Here is a 26779-nt window from a genome sequence, read left to right as displayed (position 1 = left end):
TTCCACGACCGGCACAACATTGCAATGGATACCCGGCCACACGGGAACAACTGGCAATGAAATAGCAGATCGATTAGCGAAATCAGCCCTAACTCAACAAAACATCTGCAAAAACAAAATGTTTTATCACGATGTAGAAAATTTTTTTCGTCACGAAACAGAGGTAAATACACAACAATGGTACCTTGAATATGCTGCCATCCATGGCAAAGGCAGAAAGTTCTTTCAGTTCCAGAATGTAATACCTAACAAACCCTGGTACACCGGATTAAAACTCTCCAACATAGAAACTCGTACTCTGAATCGGCTGGCAGCTGGTCACGATTATTCCGCTTACTGGTTGGAAAAAATGAAAATACAAGAGGATCCCTTTTGCGTAAACTGCAATGTGATAGAAACCGCAGAACACATAATATTTGCCTGTAACAAATACGTACAAAGCAGAAACAAATTTATGCTAAACAACTTTAGCAACATCTACCAAGTATTTGCCACCAAAAATACAACACTTCTCCGCAATGTGGTTGCATTCCTCGAAGAAATAAATAAACCAATCTAACATATGCATGTCATTTGACAGTAAAGTCGACGAGACTATAAACAAAACAAACTGGCAATATAGCGACAGCTGTGCCATCCCCCACCATCGCTCACTGTCAATGATTGTCACTGAGCAAACCAGAAGAAGAAGAAGAAGAAGAAGACTTGCGTTCGTATTACTTCTGTTCGGTTTAGAATCGTTCTAATTTGTTTATACAAGTGTGACCGTTTTCTTTTACCAAGAAATGAATATAAAAAGAAAAAGAACGTGTAAGTAGTGTTGATAGCTTTGACAGTTAGTGTTCGAAATTTCAAGTGTCCCGAACGAATCATACAAGTCGAACGGAATAAAGAATGCAAAATTCGAACTCGAACGAAAATGTAGATTCGTTCGTATCACAAATCCGTCGGATTTCAGAATCGGGGTGATTATATTATATTATTTTGTAAACTATTATATCATTTTATGTTATATAATTTCATTACACTATGTTTCATTGTATTTATCAATATAAAACATTTTGTACGGGGGCGTAAAGGGAAGGGAGCATCAGGGCATCGGACGAATTGATCACTGGACGAGGGATTGTGGATAGCCAGCCCAAGTCACTTGTTTCCTTCTGAAGGTTTGAAATGAGTCTGACGCGCCCTTCTCAAACAAACCATCAGGCGGTTTCAAGCATGTATAGCGATATGCTTCATCCACGCACTGGATATTATGGTTGGAAGAGCATCTTTTATTCCCGCGGAATACGAGTAAGTGACTCTACTTACATATCCGCCCAACCCTTTTTGTTCGCTTTTCGGTAACAGCTATAGTAAGAAGGTGAATGGATGAGTCATATCGGGGCTACTGTAAGTCTACCCGCATCCACTGGCAAGTCCTTGAACTGATGGTGGCTTCACTTCACATCACACATCACATCACAACACACACGCCTACTGCGATTCCAATCCCCAGGTGAAACGGAGTGTGAGATTCGTTATAAAAACTACACAATAATGTACATTTAATTAAACATATATGGATTTCATAATAATAATAATAATAATAGTTTATCTTCGTTTAAATGACTGGTTGAAAAGATATGAAATTAGTACCACCATATGATACCTGCGATTATTTACTAAATAGCACAGAAATTACAACCGTTTTGATGCGGATGAAAGTATTACGATTATAAATGACTTGATTCGTAAAATATCACATTCGAAAGTACGCTTCTTATATGATCAGTCGTTTGTTTTTTTTTTTTTTTTGAAAATGCGACAGACTACTAATTTTATTTAAACTTTGTCTTCCGCTTCAGTTCTTCGTTTTGCTCCAGAAGTGAGATTGCCATATTTTTATATTTCTCGTACTTCGAACGAAGCATTTCAACTTCATCCTGGAAAATCAATATTTATAGTTTAATTCAAAACGATATTAAACGAAACTGCTTACATTTTTTGCCGCATCAGTTTGTACTGTTTTCTCAACCTTGTTGGCACATTGCTTATTTTGGTACGTGTTTAGAACCTGTGAGTACTTATCTTCGCTTTCTTTTAGTTGATGTTTCAGCAAAGAAACTTCCTGCTGGAAATTTCGGTTTGCAGCGCCACTTCCGTTTTCTTTCTCAGCAATATCTTGACTCAAACTGACAATTTTCTCGTTTCTGATTCTGCACAGTCGTTTCATATCTTGATACTTGCTGTTTAATTTCCGAAGTTCTTCTTGTGTTTCTTCCAACTGCTTGGCATGGTTCGAAGGAGTCGTATGCGTACTTTCACACAGATCTGTGTTGACTGCTTTGTCGCTTCGAAGTGAACGCATCCGTTGCGTTCGCACACAGGTACTGCATTGTTTATCAATTTGCTTTTGTTCTCGATCCAAAGCAACCGAAAGTGTACGGATCTCATCCTGAAGCTTGAAAATATCGCTCTCACGATCCTTCACCAACCGACGTAGCTCAATTACGTCATTTTTCAATGGGTTAACCGAAGCCATCATTTTCGTTGTGTTCAGTTGACATTCTTTGATGGTCAACTGTTTTCGTAGGTCCTTGATTAGAGCATCCATTTCCAGACAGCTGCAATCGGTAGCTAAAAAACAAGTAATTTATAGTCACTGTTACTAGTGAACCGCTCGGTGAAGCTTACATGTAGGGTCAGTCATGGTGGTTCCATCTCTAGTGTTGAAGCACATGCCACGACGATCGTCATGCGTACTCTGCCGCCTAGATCTTCGATCCCTGTCCGCCAGTCTGCGCAAATCGTCCATTTCCATTACCAGGTTCTGATGTTTTACCCGCAGCTCATCGTTCTGTCGCTGAAGCGATCGATGTTTGTTCTTGGTCTCTTCATACACCTGCTCATAGTGATTGATTTTTCCCTCGAGTGCAACGATTTGTGTTTCTTTTTCCTGGAAACTCGAATTGTGCCTAGAAAAGAAGGTAAATATGTGTTTAATAATTATGGTATCAGAATGAAACAAGGCGTACATACCGCATAGTAGAAAGTTCTTCCTTAAGCTCATCGATTCTCTCTTGAAATTGGTTAGTTTTGAACTGATGCGTTTTCTGCAGTTCATTCAACTGCTTTAGCAGATCATCGTTTTCCTTCCGGAGCGCTTGGGCAACTTTCCCATCGCCCAGAGAGGGTCGACCGTCGGGTTGTAATGCTGGCATTAGTTTTGCTTCTTCGAGTTGCTGTGCCAATTGTGAACTGTTCGTTTTTTCTTGGTTATAAAGCTCCGTCAGTCGTTTCAGTTCAAGGGTCTGGTTAGACAAATCTTCGGTTTGGGCTGACAATTTTGCACTAAGCTCTTGCTGGCGATTCTCCAGCTGTTCGATAGTCGACCGCAGCGAGGGAACCTAAGAGACGGATAGTGAAACTATATTTTGAGCAACAGTTCATTGTCGTTCCAAGATTAGCTGTCCCATATGTATAAGAAATACCACAATATATGGGACAATTACACATAGAATGGCAATGCTTAAAAGCTATACAATTCCAGGATGCGTATCAAATGAGCGATGAAAAAACAAAATCTGATTAGAAAAGCAAAACTTAAAGTTCGATCGTTCAAAATATTGGGTCACTCCTAGCTACACATGCCTAGTGAACGTGAGCGAAGTGACCGAACACCCATTCTAAAAATTTGTGGATTTCACGCAAATAAAAAATCCCTCACATTGGATCGAATAATAAACCTACGAATTTTTGTCCTTTTTCCGACGTCCCATTGACGCGAATAGATAAAAATCTAATGGGACTAGGTCTGGTGAGTTTGCCGCATGCGATATCACCATCCGAACTTCTCTACCTGTTTTCGGATCGTTTTCGAAATGTGAGACGAAGCATTGTTAGGAAACAGTATCAATTTCAAAGTAATTGGCTGGTATCAGATCTCGTGGCCTTAGAAAAAACCTGGGCTTATTAGTATTTTGTAGATGCTCAATTTCGTGCAGTGGCGTACTTTACTCGTTCGAAGGTTTTTTTCCGAGTCCAAAATACGCCTCTGCTATAATTATCGGTGGTCGCCAATGAGCCCAAATACACAAACTCGTCAACTACCTGTATATCCTCACAGTCTATCAATATTCGTGGTGGGAGGCTTAGTGTTTCTTCATAAGAACCTCTCATGTATTTTGTAGCATTTATAGCCTATCCGATACGCCTTGCTTCGGCTTTCAATCCGATGTATGTTACCATCATCTTGTCAAGGTTACGTATCACAATCCTCTTCGAATCATTTCTTCCAAAGTAATATTAAACAAGAAATACCTCTCCGAGACCCGAAGGGAACAGAGAGCTTCCCAGCTCTTTAGTCGACCGTTACTTTGACAAATCGCAACAGTTTATCAGTATTCTTGCATAATATGCAACAACTACCTTCTCGATCGATTGTGTTGTTTGCCGCTTTGAAGTCAATGTATCGGTAATGCGTGAGTACGTTGCATCGTGACACTTCTGGAATACTTGTATAATAGCGAATACGTGATACGTAGTGATACGGGCGCTTGTAAATTCCGCTTGGAGCGACCTAAAAAACCTAGACGACGGCAAAGATTGTAAGATTGGAATTGTACGGGAGTAGGCGGGGATCAGCAAGGCGATTGCGTGGCAGTTGCAACAGTCAAACTTATTACACTTTCTCTAGATTAGACTTACTATTTTTCCATTTATTTCTGCGGTAGAATTTCTCAATTCTACCTGGCAATTGGTCATTGCCAGCGGCTTTGTTGTTCCTCACCTAACCCATTTTCTCTTCTTTCTCCGAATCTATCGTCGGTTTAGCGTGCACCCAGATTGGTTCCTGTGTCGTTCTCTGTATCTTGTGTTTCGCCATTCTGATGCTCGTCGCTGTAGTGCTTCTACCTGTCTATCACCTCACATTCGTTCGTGAGATTACCATCGCTAATTCTGCACATTTCGGTCGGAAGTTGCTGATTAAGCAGGATACCCGCCATGTTTAGAGTATCTTTTTGGTGCGTTTTTTTTGGTCGTTTATAAACCAGTCGCTACTTATGAAGGACCTTACGCTAGGGCTGACTTCAACAGATGCGCGTCTCGTGTGGGTAGTGTACGTTGATGATGCGGCGACTTAAGAAATGGCCTTTAATGCTCAATACACACATCTTGTCGGGTTCACGCTTTGGAACATTGTCAATACTTAGTACATTGAATGTACCACCACTCTGCTAGAAGTTAGCCGCTCGATGCCCGATCCCCGATGCCTCCTTTATTCATCGCCTAGATCAGGGGTTCTCAAAGTGGTCGATATAGACCCTTTGGGGTCGACATCCTTTTTGCGGGTGTAGACGTAAATGAAACTGACTATGGGAGTCGACGAGGTCTAGAAATCGACCCCCTATTGTTTGATATAAGTTATTTGAAATATTTACGCTAAAAAGTTGTGTTTATTTTACCATTCGCAGAAATTCGTAAGTATTTTACATCAATATTTGTTTACGGACGTAAGCGGCGAATGATCCATCATTCCCGAGTCAAAGATTGGCTCACCCGCTGACAAAGAGCAGGAATGAGCGAAGAGAAAAAATGGTTGCCAACAGAAAATGTTATTTGTAATTTCCGCCAACTTCTTTTTTTTAATCTTAAATTAAATTACACATGTATAGAGTAACACGCGTTTTTTCTTCCTCTTAAAAAGGCACATGTCCGAGGTAAAAAATTCTCAAAGTTCTCATCGTGACCCATTCGCCGTTTCCGTTGGAATCGACTTAGTTTCGTAACGTAAACTGCTCGCCGTCGGGCAACAATATTCAAAAAGCAAGAAATTGAATTTTCAAAGGAATTTGTTGATGGGGGTCTGAGGCTTAAGTTAATTTTAGTAAAGTGGTGCATGACCCAAAATAGTTTGGGAACCCCTGGCCTAGATCGTTGCCCGATTCGTATTTCTTGCTAGAGTGTTCGCAACAGAACCTTAACGAGCGACTCGGCAAGCCTGTCCCAACCTCCTGTCCAGTGGTAACATTTCAAAATCTGTGTTTTATTTTGAAAAATCTGTTTATCATATGTGATGCATATTTTCGTTTTAAAATCTGTGATAAATCTTCTAAAAAGCTATCAGTTTGACAAAATATTAAGAAAAATCTATGGAAATCTGCGAATTTTGAGAAATCCTCCTTCTGCCTCGTCGGAGGGCGATCGTGGTTTATTGATTTATTTATTCTTAATCGACTGACAAACTTAAATTTTATGATTAGGGGCTGGGGTCCACTAGGAGATTGATAGTACCTATTAGCTCTCTCCGGACTGTACCAGCCTAGATGCCGTGTGGAATCCGGCGGAAAAAAATGAACCAAGAATAGATCCACTGGGTTCCTGCTTCCATGTCGTAAAAGGCGACAATTGCAGGAGTTTCTTTTTCCTTTCAGTTATCAGATATTTTCAATGTTTTACTTCTGATTACTCTATTTTACTAAATCATCTCTTCATTCAACCTATCAATTTCCGTCTAGCTTCGTAGAAAAGTTTTATTAGGAATGATTTCTTCTTCCATGTTATTGATTGTTTATATTACAAACTTAATAACAGAGATGACATGTATCGGTATATTGAATACATAGTAAAAAACACTTGATATTAATATTTCAAACAGTAAATTAATATTTTTCTCGGTAGCCGGCTGCCCAGATCAACAAATATAACCAATTAATAATTTTAATAAATAATTAAATTAATAAAGCGGAAATAATAAAGAATCAAGACGCGTGTTGACCTTTGTTTGGTGATTTGAAATGATTTTATAATAACTGTTTAGAATATTTCAATGCAATGAATCAACTTTTTTGTATAAATCCTATTCGCTCGTTTATTTTGTATCACGTAGTTTCATTTATAAAAACGTGCTTAATCCACCTAGCAGTGAGATGATACCTTTTTTTTTATCAATCCGAATGTGTTTTTTTGCATGACTAAAAAAACGCGAAAGGTAGATGCATAAACGAGTGACTGCATACTCGACAGCCGGCTGTCCGGAGTTTTGTCAATTTCGGAGATTGACTGTTTCGTGCATTATATTGCCAGCACAAAGTACCACATGAAACGATAATACTTTAAAACATTCTTTGTAGCCGGCTACCCAGAGCAATAAACACATGATAACATTATTAAAACATTTACTAACAAAGTATCCTCTCCTGTGATGCATGTGGGAATGCAGAGGATTCCTCGGTTCTTAGTAGCAACAAGCATCGAACTAATAATCCTTTCCCTCCCAAGTAGATCTGCATTCGGACGTGGCCGGCGTCGGTATTGATCAGCATGCTTGGTTCAATACAGTTTGCACAGTGTGAAACAATGTGTTATTCCCAAACATGTTACTTCAAAAAATCATTTTGCAATCTCAATTGGTCCAGATCAATAACGGAGTAGCAACACACGGGCGGTCTCTAATGCTAATGACAAACTTAAATTTTATGATTATTTCTAAGAATATTCAAAAAATTCACTTTTATTTTGTATAGTTGAAGGTTCGCCGTAATCCAAAAGCGGCACCGTTGATTCCGTAGTTAATAGAACGAGAATTTCCAGAGGCATTCTGAGCAGGTTGTTGTTACGAAGTGCTCTAGAACGAACATTGATATTGATTTGACAAAGTTGTGCAGGGCAATCAAAACATCGGCAATTAGCACTGCACGGAACATTTCTCGGCGCACTAGCAGAGTAGCGAGACCGATAAGCATCCCACGGCTTTCGTAACTCGGCAGCTGATGAGGGATATTCCAGGGCAAATGACAAAGAGCGAAACGAACAAACCTGCACTGTATTGATTCAAGTCTTAGAGTACCATTATGAAAGTGAGGGTTCCATGCAGCCGAACAATATTGGAGCGTTGACCATACAAGCGACCAGTAGAGAGCCTTCAAACAGTATATATTTGTGAAGTGCTTCCTATGTCCATTCCTAAACAACAAGAAGCCTTTGCCACAATGTACGAAATATGTTGCTTGTAATTCGGTTGTTCGTCGAGAAGAACGCCAAGATCTTTGGCACAATTGACTATAAATCACTGATCCTCGAAGACAATAAATGAAACGTATGGGTTGTTTTTTTTTGTGTAAACGTGATAATCGAGCATTTGCAGATATTTAGCGTCATTCTATTAATTTCACACCACTCCGTGAAAATTTCCAGGTCACTCTGAAGGAAAAAGGCATCGTCAAGAGTCTTGATAATTTGGAATAATTTTAGGTCGTCAGCAAAAGATAATCGTGGACCTTTCAATGAAAAGTTCAGATATGGACTTGTGAGTAGCGATTATCCAGTTCATTTTGAAAATAGATCAACTTTTCATCACCAGTCATAATCTGATGCAGAACCGATTTCCATGTGAACTTTTTCAGTAGCATTTTACAAATGGATAAATTGTCATTCGTTTAATTCATGTAGTACCCATTTTCCCATCTTATGCATTTTTCTGTGGCTCTCAAACGTTCGGAAATTGCCGACAAATTGACACATTTGATGACTCAATCAATTGTTTGCGTCTTCAAACATGTCTGGAATTAGGTGACTTCAAATTTGTTTGACGATATTCCACGTTTCTCGTTTCTTCTACAAAATCACCATATTTGAGTCAAGGACTCAAATGTGGTGATTTTGTAGAAGAAACGAGAACGTTGGAAGATCGTCGATCAAATTTGAATATAGTTGCATATTGATTCTGATAGAAACTTTTTCGGTACTGACTCAGCTGCAGATTTCTTCAAACGAGAACAAAAATACATCATTGTTGTTCGCGACTGCTCGTTATTTGGTACAAACAAAATTCGTCATATTTCGACTAAAACGAAGTACGATGTGGTATAAAACGTGATCTGTTGTGTATTGGATATTGTTGACCGATGTCAAAAGAATAAAAAAATGTGACAGTTCAGAAAAAGTACAATTTTAATTGTTTCGCGTTATTTATAGACGCTCGTTTGATACTTACATACCGAATATTTGATACTTACCTCAGACTCCGTCAGACTAATCACCTTAGATTGTTCCCGTTTTAGTTGATCTTGCAGCAGTAGCTTCTCCTGCTCGAGACTCTTTATCTGTTGGCCCATATCATAGTTAAGCTGGGTGCTCTTCGTCAGAGCTTCATTGATTTCTTCGGTTTTGTGATAGTGATCCAGTTTCAGTTTGTCGAGATCGGTTAGTTTACTAGCCAGCTCTCGTGTAATACTTTTCAACTTTTCCTCGCGAATGATCAGTTCGGCGTTCAGATTGACAAGCTGTGCGTCCAACTGAATATTGGACTGTTCCAGTAATTGAAATTTTTCGACCAGATTGGTATGTGTATTCTGAAGATCTTTATAATTTTCTTCCAAGATCCCCTTTTCACCTTGTAAGGTTAATTTAACCTGCTCTATTTCTTCTATGTAAAGTTGTAGTTTACTGGAAGAATTCTTTTCCCGAGAAAGATCGGTTTGATGCGCATGTTTTTCAGTTTCTAACTGTGCAATGAGATTGGAAATTTGTTTTCGTAGGGCCTCCAGCTGCGTGGATTCATTCGTGTACTTGGAAACGAATTCAGACTCCTTTTCGGTAAGCTGCTGGCTGAGATTTTTTACGGTGTACTCAAGCTCCGATATGTTTTCTTTCTGGTTAGCTATCGTGATTACACTTTCAGAGCAATCTTTCTGCTTTGCATCGAGTAACGATTTTAGTACACTGACTTCCTGTTCTAAATGTTCTTTCGTGTGAGTGGTTTCCAGTTGATTTAGTTCCATCTGTTCCATTTCCAATTTCAAATCGGACACTTGATTTTCCAGAGAAGCCACACGACGAGTAGCTTCTTCAATTTGCTCATCTTTTGACACCATTTGTTGCATCAATGAACTTTTCGCGGTAGATTCTTGCTGGGCCTGTTCCTGGGCGGCATTTTTGGCTTTCTCCAAAGCATTCAAGTCCTCCTTTAACTGTTTCACTTCGATCAAACTCGATTCCGCTTGTCCCAGCTTGGCAGATAAATCGGTTGCTTGACTTTCCAACGACGTTATCTGTTGGTAAGCCTGTTCTAGGAATGCATCTTTTTCCAGCAATTTTTGCTTCAAAAAGTCACGTTCGGTCGATGCTTCTTCAATTTTTTCCAACAGACTGGCTTTTTCATTCGTGAGTTTTTCCAAAGCTGATGTTTGCTCCTGCCTACAACTTTCGGCTTGTTGCAGCTTTTCCATCCATTCACTTTCGTTTTGACTCGTGGCATCGATCTGAGACAGTTTCTGTTCTAGCTGAATCATGGAGTTTCGCAAATCTTTCTGCGTTTGGCAAGCACGCTCAATTTCTTCCGACTTGTGACTGAGTTCCTGTTGGTATTGATTGTTTTGCTTCTGGAAATGCTCAACCTTCTCGTTATTTTCGTTCAACTGTTGTTCCAGATTACAAAGATCGGTTTTCAGAGCTTGAACTTCACGCTCCAAAAGTTCCCGAATGTTGGACGACTCTTCCATCTCATTCTCGAGTGATTGCAGTTTTGCGGAAAGTTTAGTTTTCTGTTCGTCGACGTCGACGAGCTGCGCTTCCAACGAGCTGATATGATTTTTCAACCCACTAGTTTCCTCCTCCAGCTTCAGTTTTGCTTGCTGTAACAGATTGATCTCATTTTTCAGCGTTAGACGATCGTTTTCGTTGATTTGCTCCTTTTCCGTAATGAGACGCGATAGTTCATTGCAAAGATTTTCGCATTTTTCATCCACTTTATTCTTATCGGCCAGCACGGCCCGGTGATTCTGCTGGAGGTCGTTCAATTGGTGAGCCAGTGAAATGTTTTCCGCTCTGAGGGAAGCTATTTCGGCTAACGATGCCTGAAGGTCTGTTCCATGATGCGATAAATATTCAGAATTCTCGGTTTCCGGTAGCCACTTCTTCTCACGCTGCATTTGCGATAGTTGCTCTAGCAGATTCGAATTTTGTTCGTTGGAGCTAGCCAATTTGCTGGAAACAAGTTGTAAATTGTTCTCTTTATCCGATACAGTTTTTTGTAGGGCAGAAATTTGTTCCAATAGCTTTTCGGCTTCTTTTCTAAGATTGGTAATTTTGCTTTCTTGTTCGGATATGACAGATAGAGTCTCTTTCTCTTTTTCCTCGTATTTATTTTCTACGTTGATTTTCTCTTGTTTTATGTCATTCATTTGTTGAATTAATCGCTGGTTTTCTTGCTCCAGTTCTCCAACTAAGGATATCTTCTGCTCAAGATCATTCCGAATCGACAGCATATCTTCTTGGTATTTATTGTCTTGTTGGAGAAGCAATTCTTTACTCTTTGTAAATTCTTCAATTATTTTCATTTTTTCATCAAGTTCTTTCTGAACACTCGACAACCGATCGTTGGTTTCTTTCTCGCTTTCCTCATTTCTAATCTGCAAATCATCTTCTAGTTTTTTGATCTGGTTCTCATTCTCCAGCTTACACGCGAGAAGTTCTTTCACTTCTTCTTCGTGCTTCGACCTCAAATCGATCATTTCATTTTCCGTCTCACGCATTTCCTTCGCAAGTTGTTCCTTCTCCAACTGAAGAACTTTTACAGTTTCTTCGAGAATCTTGGAATTTTTCGATATTCTATCAATTTGATCTTTGTAGCCGTCGATCTCCTGCACAAAGTCCATCACCTGAGTCGATAGTTCATTGTATTCAAGCGTCATTTTGTCCAGTTCTAGTTTTTTATCTTGCAAACTTCTGGTTGAATTGTTGAATCTGGATCGCTCCTGCTTCAATTGTTCAGACACTTCCTTCAATTGAACCTCCTTTTCGTTCAAATCTTTAAGCTCGTTTTCATATTTCAGCAAAAGGATGTTCATCTCCTTGTTCTCCTTCTCCAGTGATTTGATTTTCATCTTCAGTTCTCCGTTTTCAATATTCATATCCAACATCTGACAGTTATCATTATCGTAAATCACATTTGCCTTACCACTGTCATTGGTTAGCACAATTTTAGTAGGTGACTGACGATCCAAACTCTCACTGAAACTGTCATCTCCTATGCTATCCACCAATTCATCCGTATTGATACTGGTGTTTATAAGCAAGTCTTCTTCCGCCAGTATCCCCCTAAGTTTCGTAATAATCCGAAACAGTTTCTGTGCATCCTTCCGGCTAATGTCCTTATCAAGCACATTCCTAACTTTACCGACCTTTTCCGTTTGCTCCTGTGTAAAATTCTTCAACTTTTCCAGCTCAATGCTACAGGTTTCCAACTGCAACTGTAGCTCGTAGTTGTGCACTTCGAGCTGTTTGAGCTCTTTTCGGGTCTGTTCTAACTTTTTGACACTGTCAGCCTGTCCAACCTTATCACCGGTAGTGCTGACCCGTGCCTCCTGTAGACACTCTATCAGTTCCTTTTCTCGGTTTTTGGCCCGCTGCTGAAACAATTCGTACTCGACCTGAACACTGTTCTGGAGGTTACGACAGTGTTCCGCATCTTTAACAGCGACATCCCGTTCCTTACGAGCCACAATCAACTCTTTTTCCATGTCGAAAATTTGTTCACGCTTCTGGCGCAATTCCTCGTCCAGGTCTCGGCATCTGAAAATTCGAAAACGTAAGTAAAATAATTGATAGAACTTATTAGGGGTTTTTGTGCTAAAATAAACTGCTAATACGCTGATGAGTCGAAGACGAAACGTAAAAATCTGTTTTAATCCTTTTAATGGCGTAATGATGCCTTTCTCATATAACACATATCATCAGAAATGTTACTGTGGAATGCTTAAAAAACTGTTCATTGTTTAGAAACAAAAAAGTGCGTTCGGACGTAAAAAATCAGAAATTCTGCATGAAAGCGTAAGACTTTACATTTGAATTTAAATTAATGATAACCGGTTTGGAATCGGTTCGATCATCGGCCATCTTGGAGTGTGAGTGAGATCCATTTTAAGAATGAGTGAGATCCATTTTGCAGTTTTTAATCACTACTACCGGGACTTCAGGAAAACTAATTCGAATTTGAAGTTGAGGTCGAAACTTTATATGGAACCATTCAATTCGAATTTTGTGAAAATTGGTTTTATCATCTCGCAGAAAAGTGAGTGGGATTCACTTTGAAATTATTGATTACTATTTCCAGTACTTCCGGAATACGATTGTATGGTCATCAACAATAATTTCCTAAAAATTGGAGTTGTTTAAAGTAAAATTTTAAAGAATTTTTCCCCTTTTTTGCGTTGTCACTCCGAACGATGCTACTGTTTGAAATTTTTATCTTTCATAACACTGGAACTGGAAGTCGGATCCGTAGAAAATTCAAGAATTTCTTATCGGCCTGTCAGACATTTCATTTGAATCCAGTGTTGGTGATTGCCGAAAATTTGACAAAAGCTGCTTTATTGCTATCTATATTGTATACAACATTTTCAATCCGGTAGAAGATGCTACAAGAACTCGAGTCTCTCAATGCATGAACCGCGAGAGAATGTTTCTACATGCCTTCGCTCCACTTCATACTCTAAGTATTTCACGGCCCTTAAAAAAATTTACAGTCTGATAATGATTGTTGCTGTGTGGAATTTCCCAAGAGAGAATCGCAAGTTGACAATTATCGCAGAAAATCGAGTCGATGATTCAACTTGATGATTCTCATACCAGGTTGCAATATTTCAAAACCCTTGTGTGGAGCATTCACATACATTTTCATAGACACAACTTATAAAGGGTGATTTTTTAAGAGCTTGAGAACTTTTTTAAACAATAAAACGCATAAAATTTGCAAAATCTCATCGGTTCTTTATTTTAAACGTTAGATTGGTACATGACATTTACTTTTTGAAGATAATTTCATTTAAATGTTGACCGCGGCTGAGTCTTAGGTGGTCCATTCGGAAAGTCCAATTTTGGGCAACTTTTTCGAGCATTTCGGCCGGAATAGCCCGAATTTCTTCGGAAATGTTGTCTTCCAAAGCTGGAATAGTTACTGGCTTATTTCTGTAGACTTTAGACTTGACGTAGCCCCACAAAAAATAGTCTAAAGGCGTCAAATCGCATGATCTTGGTGGCCAACTTACCGGTCCATTTCTTGAGATGAATTGTTCTCCGAAGTTTTCCCTAAAAATGGCCATAGAATCGCGAGCTGTGTGGCATGTAGCGCCATCTTGTTGAAACCACATGTCAACCAAGTTCAGTTCTTCCATTTTTGGCAACAAAAAGTTTGTTAGCATCGAACGATAGCGATCGCCATTCACTGTAACGTTGCGTCCAACAGCATCTTTGAAAAAATACGGTCCAATGATTCCACCAGCGTACAAACCACACCAAACAGTGCATTTTTCGGGATGCATGGGCAGTTCTTGAACGGCTTCTGGTTGCTCTTCACTCCAAATGCGGCAATTTTGCTTATTTACGTAGCGATTCAACCAGAAATGAGCCTCATCGCTGAACAAAATTTGTCGATAAAAAAGCGGATTTTCCGAATGGACCACCTAAGACGCAGCCGCGGTCAACATTTAAATGAAATTATCTTCAAAAAGTAAATGTCATGTACCAATCTAACGTTTAAAATAAAGAACCGATGAGATTTTGCAAATTTTATGCGTTTTATTGTTTAAAAAAGTTCTCAAGCTCTTAAAAAATCACCCTTTACAAAGATTATATGCACATAGTTAGAATAAGCGGCAATAGTAAAATGATTCTATCGCAATTATCAACTGCCTGTATAGAATCGGATCGCGAAACGAGAAAAAGCGACCGTTTGTTGCTTCAGAGAAGATCCCCTCAGCAGCGTGCTAACCTTTGATTCTCAGAAATGTCATAAAGAGAAATTTGCTCTCGCACTGGTGTCGATTCTATGTTAAATGAGCCATGCCGGGTTTTCGTTGTTGCGATGATATCCGTTTCTCCTTGATGGCACTGATTCAATCGTGTGAAGAGTTGCTGGTAAGCGTTATTTGATACGATAAAAGCCATCCTTGTTTGAATCTAATGTCGTTTTCGCTTGATGACAAACCTAACCCATTTTCCATCCTAACTACTGTCAAACCGTTCGTTTGAAGCCAGTGTCGATTCCAGTTTCAACACCGTTTAACTGAAAATCGAATCAGTTTCGAATTCGATTCTTATATTTGGTTTGCACAGGGTGTCATGTTGCTAAGTGCGAATCTAACACAGTTTAGTGAAAAGTGTTTGTTTAATGAAACGGATCCAGATGAAATTCAGAAGTTTTGTGAAGGACCATAAGTCAATCCATTCTTATCCAAGTTTGTAGAAATCGGTTTAGCCATCTCCGAGAAAAATTGATGCATTTATTTTCACAAATTTTTGCACTTTTTTATGGAGTAAAAACCGGAAGTTAAGTTAGATCCAAATTGTTCTCAGGTATTTTGTAAGGGACCACAAGACCTTTCATTTGAATCTAAAAATCCTTTCATTTGAATCTAAAACCACCAAAGAGTAAGATGCCTTTCTTATATTACTTATATTTTCAAACACTTTCATAGAAGTTTCTTTTTTTAAACTTGAATAAATTCAAAAACTTTCTTCGGTATAAACTACCATCACCTTTTCAATTTGTTAACAGTTATGCCAAGTTAATATAGATTTAAATGTGGCAACCCTGCACGCTATTCAAAATTGAACAAAGCACGCTGTGTGCTAGACGGTGGCGTTTTTTTCTTTCGTACCAGCACGTACCGATTTTGCATTATTTTTTTAAAGCCGTTTGAAAATTTTGATACTATATTTGAAAATTTTGGGACTATCCACCAACTAACAAAGTCTGCCAACTAGATGAATTTACCAGTAAATTTTATAAAAATGTGCACCTCGTTTCGACATCACTTAAGAAAAAATACTCATGAAATTGAAATTTTTTTACAAATTAAGCTGTAATACCGAAACTGGAAGTCGGAACTGTTCGAGAACGTTTTGAAGAATTTCAAGACCTTTCATTTGCATCTTAGTTTGTAAAAATCGGTTGAGAAATTTCCGAGAAAATTGAATGCGCAATTTCGCATAGAGTTTCACATATTACCTTGTAATTCCGGAACCGTGAGTCGGATAGAGATAAAAACCAATAGCGATCTATGGGACTATGAGACCTTTCGGTTGAATCTATGTTTGTGAAAATCGGTTCAGCCATCTCTGAGAAAAGTTAGTGACATGACACACACACATACACAGAGAGAGAGCAGAGTCGAATGGTATTCTGGTATTAGTTTGGGTCAAAAGAGTTTGAAATTGAAAAGGTTATGCTAATGTATGCTCAAACTAACTTTTTTGTTCTTATTTAATATTCGAATTTTTTTTCTGAAATCCCATAGTAATATAAATGAGAACATGAGTTATATGAGATGATGACAGCACTAGGTGTATTAAAAACCGTAGGTTATCGCGACAGATTTTAAGTTTCTCAACAACGCAATGATAACGACATATGTTTTTATATAAAATTAACCAATGCTTAAATCCAGGTCGTCAAATGGTGAGATAACTAAGTCCTCACAAGTTCCTATCTCATGCCTTCCCGAGCGTCTATGATGACATTTGGTCAATAGAACAGCGTCGACTAGGTGCTATCGCCTTCTGCGTAAGTAGTAGAATGAGAGGGTGCAAAATAGCCTGCAGTACTGCTACGAAAGAAGAGCATAACTTACACTGCGATATGAACTGCTATATATTGTATCATAGCATATTACTTCATATATTATCGTCTAATGTTATATTTTGTTATGTTATATTATGTTGTATGATATTATACTGCATTGCATTATATCATATTATATTGTATTATAGTATAATATATTGCTAGAATATATTATATTATATTATATTATATTACATTATGTTATGTTATATTATATTGTATTACATTATTTTATATTATGTTACATCACAGAGAACAGATATCCAACAGACATTCATGCGTACAAAGTCGTGTGCAATGGTGATTTTTAACGGATTTTCACATGTATGCTTTACACAGCTTTTTAAAAAGGTTGTACTAGCTTGGATGTCTGTTCTCTGTAGTTACATTATATTATATCACGTTATATTGAATTATATTATGTTATATTATATTATATTGTAATGTATTATATTAAATTATGTTACATTATATTGTATGATATTATATTATATTCTATTATATTGTATTGTATTATATTATACATTTTTATATTAATTTATATTATACTTAATTATATTATATTGTATTGTGATTAATTATATCGACAACGGGGAGGGGTAGGGAGTGCATCAGGGTATCTTACAAGTGAATGACTGGATGATGGAGTGGGTTGCCAACCTGAGTAACCTTGGGGAAGCTTCGTGTTACTCCCTGAAGGTCTGAAATGAGTAAGACGCAATGAGTAAGACAAACAAACCATCAGGCGGGTTTAAGCTGGTACAGCGAAATTCTTTATTATATGGCCGGATGTTCTTGCTGGAAGGCACCGGGTCCTCAAAACCCAGTTATATAAAACAGCAGTTATATAAAAGCTATCTGATAATCAAATTCGGATCTACTGTAAGTCTACCCGCATACACTGGTTATGCCTTGAACTGATGGTGGCTTCACACATACACACATACATACATACATACGAAATTACCCAATGCTTAAATCCAAGTCAGTATTAGTCTACATTGATCTAGACATTCCTAAAAATCCACTGATAGCAAAATTAACCGATTCGTTTTAGTATCAACGAAGATACAGCCATTCAAGAATACCGTTCCGACTGTTTTTGTGGCTTGATGGTTAAAAATTGCAACTGTTTTGAGGAATTTTTGACCACTATTTCCGGTATTGCCGGACTCAGTATAGCACTTGTTTCGTCCAAAGACGTCACGTTAGATTTTGTGCGCTTCGGTGCAAGAGCTAAAAGTGTTTTGCAAATAGCATAAACTTTACGTCTGAATAGCGGTTTATGTTGAACTGCTAAGTCACGTTAGTAGTTCAATAAGAACGGCTAATGCACTGATGAGTCGAAGTCGAAACGTAAAACAAGACAAACATGGTAAAATTTCCTACCGAGCGATCACCTTACCGTTCTTCCAAACTATCCAATCCCTTCTCTCTGCATTTGATGTTCGCTAGATCCAGATTCTTCTCCAAATTAGTAAACTCTTGCAGTTCGAGTAGCTCCTGTTGAAGTTCGCGACATCTACGACGGGAAAAAAGTGTAAACAGAGATTAAACGACAATTGCGACAGAAAAAAACAACATTCCTAACTAACCGTTCCTCGTAGTTCACGTAGCTGGCTGGAGAGTCCCCGGCGGATGATCTCCGTGACCGTCGCTTAGTCTTGAATCCACAGGGGGTATGAATTTCCCTGGCAAGGCTCTGCGGTGATCGTTCACCGAAATCGACTAGCTCTGCCGGAATGAACTCGTCACTGTTGTCGAGTGTATCCACAGCCATGAAATGCCGAACGGGCGTTGTCGATCGAACATTTCGCACGAGGAGGTCCGATCTGCCACGCTGGGCCAACTCCGGCCGAACTACCGGAGATTTTTCGTCTCTGCTGCTGGTGGTGGTGGTGGCGGTAGCAGACGATAGAAACGGCGGAGGAGGTGGCATCAGTCGACTGTCTCCGCTCGTTCTGTGTTCGGTATAATCTACAGGTCTTGGAATGCCTGACGATGACGGGCACCAGGTTCGACGACGAGATTTGTCAAAGTAAATATGAGTCTGGGAATTTATTATCTGATTTGCTCGCATTGTGATGGCATTTTGTAATTCCAACGTTTTTATTTTACTGTTTTTACTTTGCTCTGACTTCAATTCGTCCTGAAGACGTTTTATTTCGCGCTGCAATCGTTTCATCATAGCTGCTTCCGAGATCACCTCGTTGACAATTGGTTTATTTTTTATGGTTTTAGCACGCATTGCAAAACTTAGCGTATAATAACTTTCATCCAGTGCTGCAGGTGTAATGTTGCAAATCATGGAAGTAGCTGCATTTCCTCCCAACGATGCCTGCAGTATTCGGGTCAGTTTCGAATCACGATAGTTGATATACTTCAAGTTATCGGCATTCTCACTAAGCTTCTGAATGACGCAACTCAGCGACAGAAGACTTTTGTTAATATGAGCCCCTTCTTTCAGTCTGGACCCGGTAGCACCTGTCTGATCAGCCCTTTCGCTTCCCGCCAAATCTACCAGATTCAACGTACTAATCTGAACCGCATCATTCTCATCTCCCTCTGTCCTACCGACGTCACTGGATTCGATCGTTATCCGAAATATGGTATGGGACCGACTGGACCGCTCATTCATGTTCGTATCCCCGATCCGCTTGATCTTATTGCCCTCTTCCAAATGCTGCATTATCTGTTCCGGACAATTTGTGATTACTTCTTTGTAATTTAATGTTACATCGCCGCAGGCGGTTTCGAAAATCTTCAGATTAGCATTACTCTTATCCAGTAAATCGAAGATCTTCTCATTATAAATCTCTATGTAGCCGACTCGAATAAGGAACTGTCGATCTTTGCTGTTCTCAATTTCCTTGAAAATTTCCTGTGCCGTTAGCGGAACCACTCCCGGTTCTTCTTCATTTCCCATCATGGTGTAGGTCTTTCCGGATGAGGTTTGACCGTATGCGAAAATCGTTCCATTTATGCCGCTCAGGGCAGACCGTATGATCGGTCGACAGACACATTCGAACAGTGCCCTGGTACGAATCGTTTCATCGAAGATGTGATCTAGAAGAAGGAACAATTTACAATCGTTATTGAATTTGGTGTAGGGAACGGCGATAGACAGTCAGAATAAAACTATTTTGGGCAAAACTCAATTTTTACTGCCTTTCAATTTTCAAATGTTTTGAAATAAAGAGTAATTATAACTGCCATGTGCCTCACGCAAAAAATCGACTATGCAACAACCTAATTTAAATCGTAACAAGGAAATTCTTGAATGAATGTTATCAAATACAGAAATAGGTTTTTGCAAAAATGTGTATTTAAACCAATTTCTTAGATATTTTAAAATTATCAACAACTAATTTTAATTACAGAAGTCATTTCCCTGAAGCTTTACTCATCTACACATGCTGGTCCAGAATTTCCGATCTGGATGTACGATCCCTGATCTCCGACAACCAGCGCCGGTAGTTCTATTTTTAGCAGATAAATAACCGGGCAGCGTCGTGTTTTTGCTAACGCATGGGCACAAAACTCAACAAAATAAACAAAGGAAGCAAAAAGGAAAACCCTTCTCACCGAACACGAACGGTTCTCCATTGCCATCGATGTGAGCGATCGTGTTTTGCCGGATCCGCCATTGCGACGACAGTTTGAGATCCTTTTCCCGTTTGATCAACGGTCGAACTTTTATCGACACGGTGATATTATCGGCCATTATTCGCCTTTATTAATCCACTAAAACACAATACACTTTTAACTATCACTACGAATAATACGAAAACAAATTGCAGTGAATTGATGACAATATTCTATTTCTCGTGCAATATGCGTCCACCTGTAACGGCTGCTATTCTTTTCTAAAAGCCATCGCAGCAACCGAAAAACGATATATTTTAAAGCTTTGGCCTTGTGATGCAATTTTTGTTTTCCTATTTGTATCGACCGTTTGACGTAGGAAACGTTCAATTCAAGGGTCATATCACGTTCACAGTGAAAGGTTGTCTTGCGAAGCTCGGTATTTTGCTGTCAAAGCTGAAATATTTCGACAGTTATTCGCAAAGGGCAAAACTCGAACCGTAACCCGACAATGCCAACTGAGAGTTCCATATGAACACGTACAAAAGTTTGGTTTCAGTAGGCTGATTTCGGTGTGGTCTTTTCGAAGCATAGTTTTTTTTTGACGAATCGACTTCCCCGGATAGGAAAAATTACGGGTTCGAATCTTGTATCTGTGGTATTTCTAGGGTGAATTTTAAGAACAAATTTCAAAATAATGTCATGTTATTTTTTTATTGGAAATCTTCCAAGTAACATTTTTAGTTTAAATAAACACTTGTAGCCGAGCTTGTAGCAGTGTTTAGCGTTATTTCATAAATATGGCATTGAAACTATAAACTTCACGAAAATCATCTAAACAACACTATACGATCATATTACAGCCATGTGGACCATAGAATTTTTAAAGCAAAAAGAAGACTTACCCAATGTTGCACATATTCTTTGTGTAACTAATTCATTCACCCTTCCTCGATGCGAATATAATGTCTATACTCATGCCCGTCTCGAACACCGTTAAACCAAATACAAATAATAATACCCCTAAGTCCCATATAAACGAATCGCCAATGTTTGGTTCACAGCATGAACAAGTAAGCCTAGCAAATATCTCCCTTTCGTTGCGATAGTGTGAAAATGTGAAAGAAGATCGTTTCTGGCAACGCTTTATGCTAGTTGCTACGGTGCAAAAAAAACTTGTTTGTTTATCGTTGCTGTATTAAACAGCAACAATCAGTCTAAATATCGCCGGCTAATAAACCGAGGCCAGAAGAATGAGCGTATCGGGAAATAAACTAGTTCCCGTTAACGTGCAGAAAAATACTAAAATTACAAAACCTGACGATACGCAAATTGTTTTAAAGTAATCTAATGTGATTAAACCACATTGCATTATCCTGATCGTACATACCGTTATAGAGATTTGAAGCATATACCAATAAAATAAATTTTGCAAAAGTATTCTAGATACGAAACAGAGATGAAGAACATTTTCAACAAGTATAAAAATTTTAGCGAAAGGCAATATGCCATAGTTCTTCTGACCTCGCTTGTGTTTACATATTTTTCACTATAATAAACAGTAACTATAGTGAACTTGTTCTTACCCTACAGTGTTGCTAGTTTTATAGGAAATTCGTTAAAGTACATTGTCACTCTGACAGTGTATCATGACAATGTACCGCACGATGTAAAATGTGTCCTTGAAAATTTGTCGGAGTACTCCGTATTATAATTTGTATTTGGTTAAACTATTTACTGCACGAAAGAGAGAAGGGTAAAAATGAATTAGTAATAATCGTAGAGAACCCGAATCTACTGACACATTCTTCGTTGCTGGTATACATCGTGCATGTTCGTTTTATACATTCGTTTGTCATTCGTTCAATTACTTCACTCTTCGAATTGGTTCGAATAGCGTCACTGCGATGATCGTTGGATTCCATTCTTCGCGAAACATTCTTCATCTAATAAATTCATAATATAATGAGGTGGCAGCAGTGGAGAGTGCTGGGCTATGGTTCATCACAAACACATAAGACTATAAAACTAGTACAGAGGAAAACGATCATCACGAATTAGATTTTGACGATCGGACTTACTATAAAACTATGTTAAATCTCCTTCAACAGGAATTTTTAGATTTCAGGATATTCTAAAATCAGCTTAAAGATCATGTCATTTTGAAACATATGTGGAGTATTCCATTTCAAAAAAATGATTTAATGGTTTTAAAAAAATGAGATTTTATTTACGATTTTTAGTACCTTATGCTAAATGACCATGTAATGTGTAATGTCACAGACATAACTGGATGTCGTGAATACGAATATAACTGAAACGTGTTCTTCTTACTTTCGAATATCAATTAGTTGATCACTTGTATTAATTATGCCAGTTTTCCCCTTTTTCACTACTAGAATTTGAAACGATGCACCTAAACTGAGCCGGTGCTATGCATTTTATACAGCAAATTAATAGATAGTTCCTACAACTGCGAACTCCAACTGGTTGAAAAAAGGACCGTATATAGTATACAGTAAAGTAAAATTTCGTATAGTTCTTTGGGAATATGTTAATGGTTCTAAAAAGAACCGATTTGAAGAATTCATGAATTAGGAACTGGACCTGAGTCCAAGAAATAAATTCAGAATTTAGAATAGGCTCAGAATTCAATTGCAATTTAGTTTTTGAACTAGTTTCGAAACTGAACTCAGTTCCAGAATCCAGTTCCAACATGCAGGTTTTGAATTCTAAACCTGTATTCTGGAACGGAGTTTCTGAAACATAATTCTGAAAATAAATTTTCCTCCCGACGATGGAAGTCCAAATAAAAGCACGACCTAAGCATTTAGGCCAAATAAAAGCACGACCTAGCATTACCACGCAAAAGGTCTACTTTTATTGCCGACTGTTCCACCTGACGACCGAAATCCAAATGAAAGCACGACCTAAACGTTTGAGGCTTTATACTTGGTTTGTTCTTACTGATGATGGTGGGAGAACCTCACTTCGACACCCAGCACTATGAACGAATTTCAATCAAAGTTTACCTTTTAATCTGGTTGCAGTTGAAATCTGGAAAATACTTCCAGTGACAATCATTATTATCACGTGCGACGTGGGATATATTGGTTCGAATAAAAAAAACGCGTGATATGATGTCGCAAATACCGTGCTTTATTCGTTAGTGATGCACTAGTATGCGCACTAATAGCGACGTTATGGATTAGCCAATGAATGTGATAAAAACAATTATCGCTGGTTGCGTTTTCCAGACTTCAACTGCAGCGACAATATACTCATCCAGAAGATAATAGGAACTGATATTTTCTTGACTACCTCAAAACCGCCGTCCGTATGCCAAAAAGGGCTAGTAAGCGTGATGAATTTTCCTCATTATTTCCAAAAGTTTTAGAAAACTTTGTTTTTCAATTATTTATGGTTTTCTCACGCTGTTGAAAATTCAATTACACATTCCTGATCACATTTCCGATAGCTTGTAGAAAAAATTATGTCGCTGGGTTAAGTACATCAAGAGATATTCGAGATAAAGTTCTGCCCATTCTTGTACAGGGTGAATTTTGGAAAGGCGCCCCATACTAAAGTAAGTCGTATTCACGACAAAAAAAAAAACAAACAGAAATTTAGTGAAAAAAAAATGGGAAATGGAACCTATCCGTGGCATATAAATTCTCGTTTTAGTTTTTTTTAAATCAAGTTTTATGTCAATAAATGAAGACAAACACGAGAAAATGTTCTAAGTGTAAATGAGATTTTCTCTTTTTTACTTTCTCTTTCGATTATCACGGTCCTATCTAATATATATATATATATATATATATATATATATATATATATATATATATATATATATATATATATATATATATATATATATATATATATATATATATATATATATATATATATATATATATATATATATATATATATATATATATATATATATATATATATATATATATATATATATATATATATATATATATATATATATATTTACCTAGAATAACGACTGAACCCATCGACTTGCGATCTGTAGTTAAGAAATTATTGGAAAATTACAGGAATATGCCGTAATAATTGAAAGAGTAAGTAAACAAATGGAACTGGCATTTGCAGTTGGGACTTTTTCTAACGTTAATCGAGAAATGTTTCGATCGAACATTAAAATGGATATAGAAATTGCCTAATTACAAAGACATCATATTAACAAGATATCCAGCTCTCACATTTCCCGAACAAATCATTGGCAACAACATTTTTTGCGAGCATGGCGTCCTCAGGCGAGTTCGCATCGAATCTCGTACACAGAAGTAGGGAAGAGGAATGTCAAATTCGTGCGCGCCAAAATAGCAGCACTGCGCGCCCATACAATTGACATGATATGTTGAATGTGACACCGTGCGATGGCGTTGCTGAACTGAAGATTGATTTCGCTCCAAGCTGACAGGGTCTGCTAATTATTAATTACACTTAACCAAAGAAGTAATTAGTCCTAAAATTATCCTTTTCTGAAAAAATTCCAGCTTCACGAGAGGTTCAAATTGGCAACATTCTTGAGGATGATAATTGAAAGTATTTGATTATTATTAATCTCATTTATTTTACCCCGGCTTTAACCTTTTGGTCGTTCACCGGGGGTGAAAGTATTTAATTTATCTTACACCGTTTTCGTTTATTGATCAGAGCAGCCCGAGAGCTGACCCAGAGTCGCCCAAACAACTTTTGAAATGTTTGTTTTAGCAACCTGGGGTCGCTCTAGACTCTAATCGCGTAGTTTCGCTCTGAAAATTTTCTCGAGTCGCACAACGATTCACGCGGGTTTATTTTTTCTTTTTTTATGAGTTGTTAAGACCGCGTACCACGTGTTCGTTTTACTCGAAGTAGGTTCGAAAAGGAAAACGGTATTAGATTAGCACTAATTATTAACGATTGGTGTTTTAGTCTTTGTTAAGACGTAGAGCTACCTTGAGCTAGTTTTAAATATGATCAGTATCTAATGGGAAAATAGATTGGAAAATTGACATGCGAATTCAATTATGTAATGAAAACCGCAGAGACTCGATTGAAAGTAATAATAATTAATGCTATATTGCATATTCATTACAAATAAGTTTAAAAATTAATTCATGGGGCATTCAGGGGCACCATCTAATCACAGGAGCCGTCATTGGGACCATCTCTCCAACGCTCGTTTACCTTAGAACAATCGAACTCTGGCTTCCCCAGCTTTGCATTGACCTTGTTGTGCATACGACAAAGCCACTGTGATAGTAAATGCTGCGAGTTTGTTTCTGGTGGCGACTTTTTCAGTCTATAAAATAGTATAACATTAGTGAACAGTACTTATACTGCGTTTTATACATACTCATTTTGAAAATCCTTCGCACAGTATTCACACGGGTAAACCTTTGCAAACGAATCAAAAAAACGCCGGACGTTGTTTTGCTCTTCGTTGGTAGGGCTATCAGGAAAGTAGGCTGCCATCGTGTGTAACAAACCCCATGTGTGTTGCCCTAGGCGCTCTTTATCCAAGGGACAGTGTGCAGGAGGACCACTAGGAGGGGAATCCGTCGGTTTGGAATTATCTCCGACATTAGATACTGCTACCTCTGACGGTTTGTTGTTACTTGCATTGGTAGATAGAGCTTTCCGCTGTTGCTTTGACCACGATTTAAAATCCACACATGTTCGGCAAGGTACCGGTTCTTTACCGGTCGGTTGCGATGATTCTGCTGCTGGCATTCAGGAATTTTATATTACTAAAACAATTTATATACAACTGTGCACCATTTGTTTTGAGTGATGTAATTTAAACAGTGTTGGTGAAATATTTCACCGAACGAAGTGATTTCGATATTTCACTGTTCTGCTTTATCGACATCAGTGAAATATTAATGACATTGCTGTCACAACACAGCGGTCGAGAAACTTCTTCTACATGTTACCTTCTTTCTGCGGTAGTAAAAGAGTTGCCAATTTAGTAAATGATTAAAATAAATGTATAGCCATTTTGATGTAATATAGCAAATGTGTTGGTGTCGTTCTAAAGGTTGTAATATTACACGAAAAGATGCATAATTTCCTACCAGAATCGTCGAAGTATTCAGTCAAGCTGATGTAATCTACTCAATACGTTGTTTCGATGTAATAACGTGTAATTTATCTGCAATATTTCTTGAAAACAGAACATTATTGCATTTGATGTTCAGTACGTCTAATATTTTTCACGATTAATAATCACATTGAGATTGTTACAATTCATTACTTTCTGTATATTACAGAATCATGTGACGAAGAGGGAATTGCTCAATTGCTATGTTTCGTTTTTGTGCTACATAATAGAATTCGATCGACCAAACTTTCAAGAGTATAGTTTTTCATTATTATTGTTACCTATTTTAATAACGAACTTAAACGTAACTGTCACGTTTTTTTAACTAAAGCTGAGCCAGTCTAGTCAACAGTAATAGAATGAAAAAGTTTTCTCTTTCGTCTGATGTTAAATTAATACTCAATTGCTATGGCCCCCCTACCGTTTCTCTTCGAAGTGGTTATTGAACAATCCAATCAGCGTGGTCA

At 38.1% G+C, this 26779-nt stretch overlaps 2 protein-coding genes across 2 annotated transcripts; both read right to left on the bottom strand.

Moving 5' to 3' along the window:
* Window positions 1-1493: 1493 nt before the first annotated feature.
* On the bottom strand, window positions 1494-20472 carry LOC131436163 (uncharacterized). The gene is made up of 8 exons (XM_058604703.1): window positions 20192-20472; window positions 18202-19672; window positions 18012-18128; window positions 9003-12558; window positions 3025-3392; window positions 2680-2960; window positions 1985-2622; window positions 1494-1928 (listed from the first exon to the last, which is right to left on the bottom strand). Exons 1-8 carry the CDS (start codon window positions 20328-20330, stop codon window positions 1824-1826), a joined length of 6675 nt encoding a protein of 2224 aa, XP_058460686.1. The 5' UTR covers window positions 20331-20472; the 3' UTR covers window positions 1494-1823.
* Window positions 20473-25262: 4790 nt separating this feature from the next.
* LOC131436570 (FAD-linked sulfhydryl oxidase ALR) lies at window positions 25263-26045 on the bottom strand. The gene is made up of 2 exons (XM_058605362.1): window positions 25566-26045; window positions 25263-25511 (listed from the first exon to the last, which is right to left on the bottom strand). Exons 1-2 carry the CDS (start codon window positions 25940-25942, stop codon window positions 25349-25351), a joined length of 540 nt encoding a protein of 179 aa, XP_058461345.1. The 5' UTR covers window positions 25943-26045; the 3' UTR covers window positions 25263-25348.
* Between the last annotated feature and the right edge of the window lie 734 nt (window positions 26046-26779).

This window comes from Malaya genurostris, chromosome 3, assembly GCF_030247185.1.
Source record: "Malaya genurostris strain Urasoe2022 chromosome 3, Malgen_1.1, whole genome shotgun sequence".
NCBI classification, from domain to species: domain Eukaryota; kingdom Metazoa; phylum Arthropoda; class Insecta; order Diptera; family Culicidae; genus Malaya; species Malaya genurostris.
Note: the sequence above shows the minus strand (reverse complement) of the source record. Positions and strands in the feature narration are given on the sequence as shown.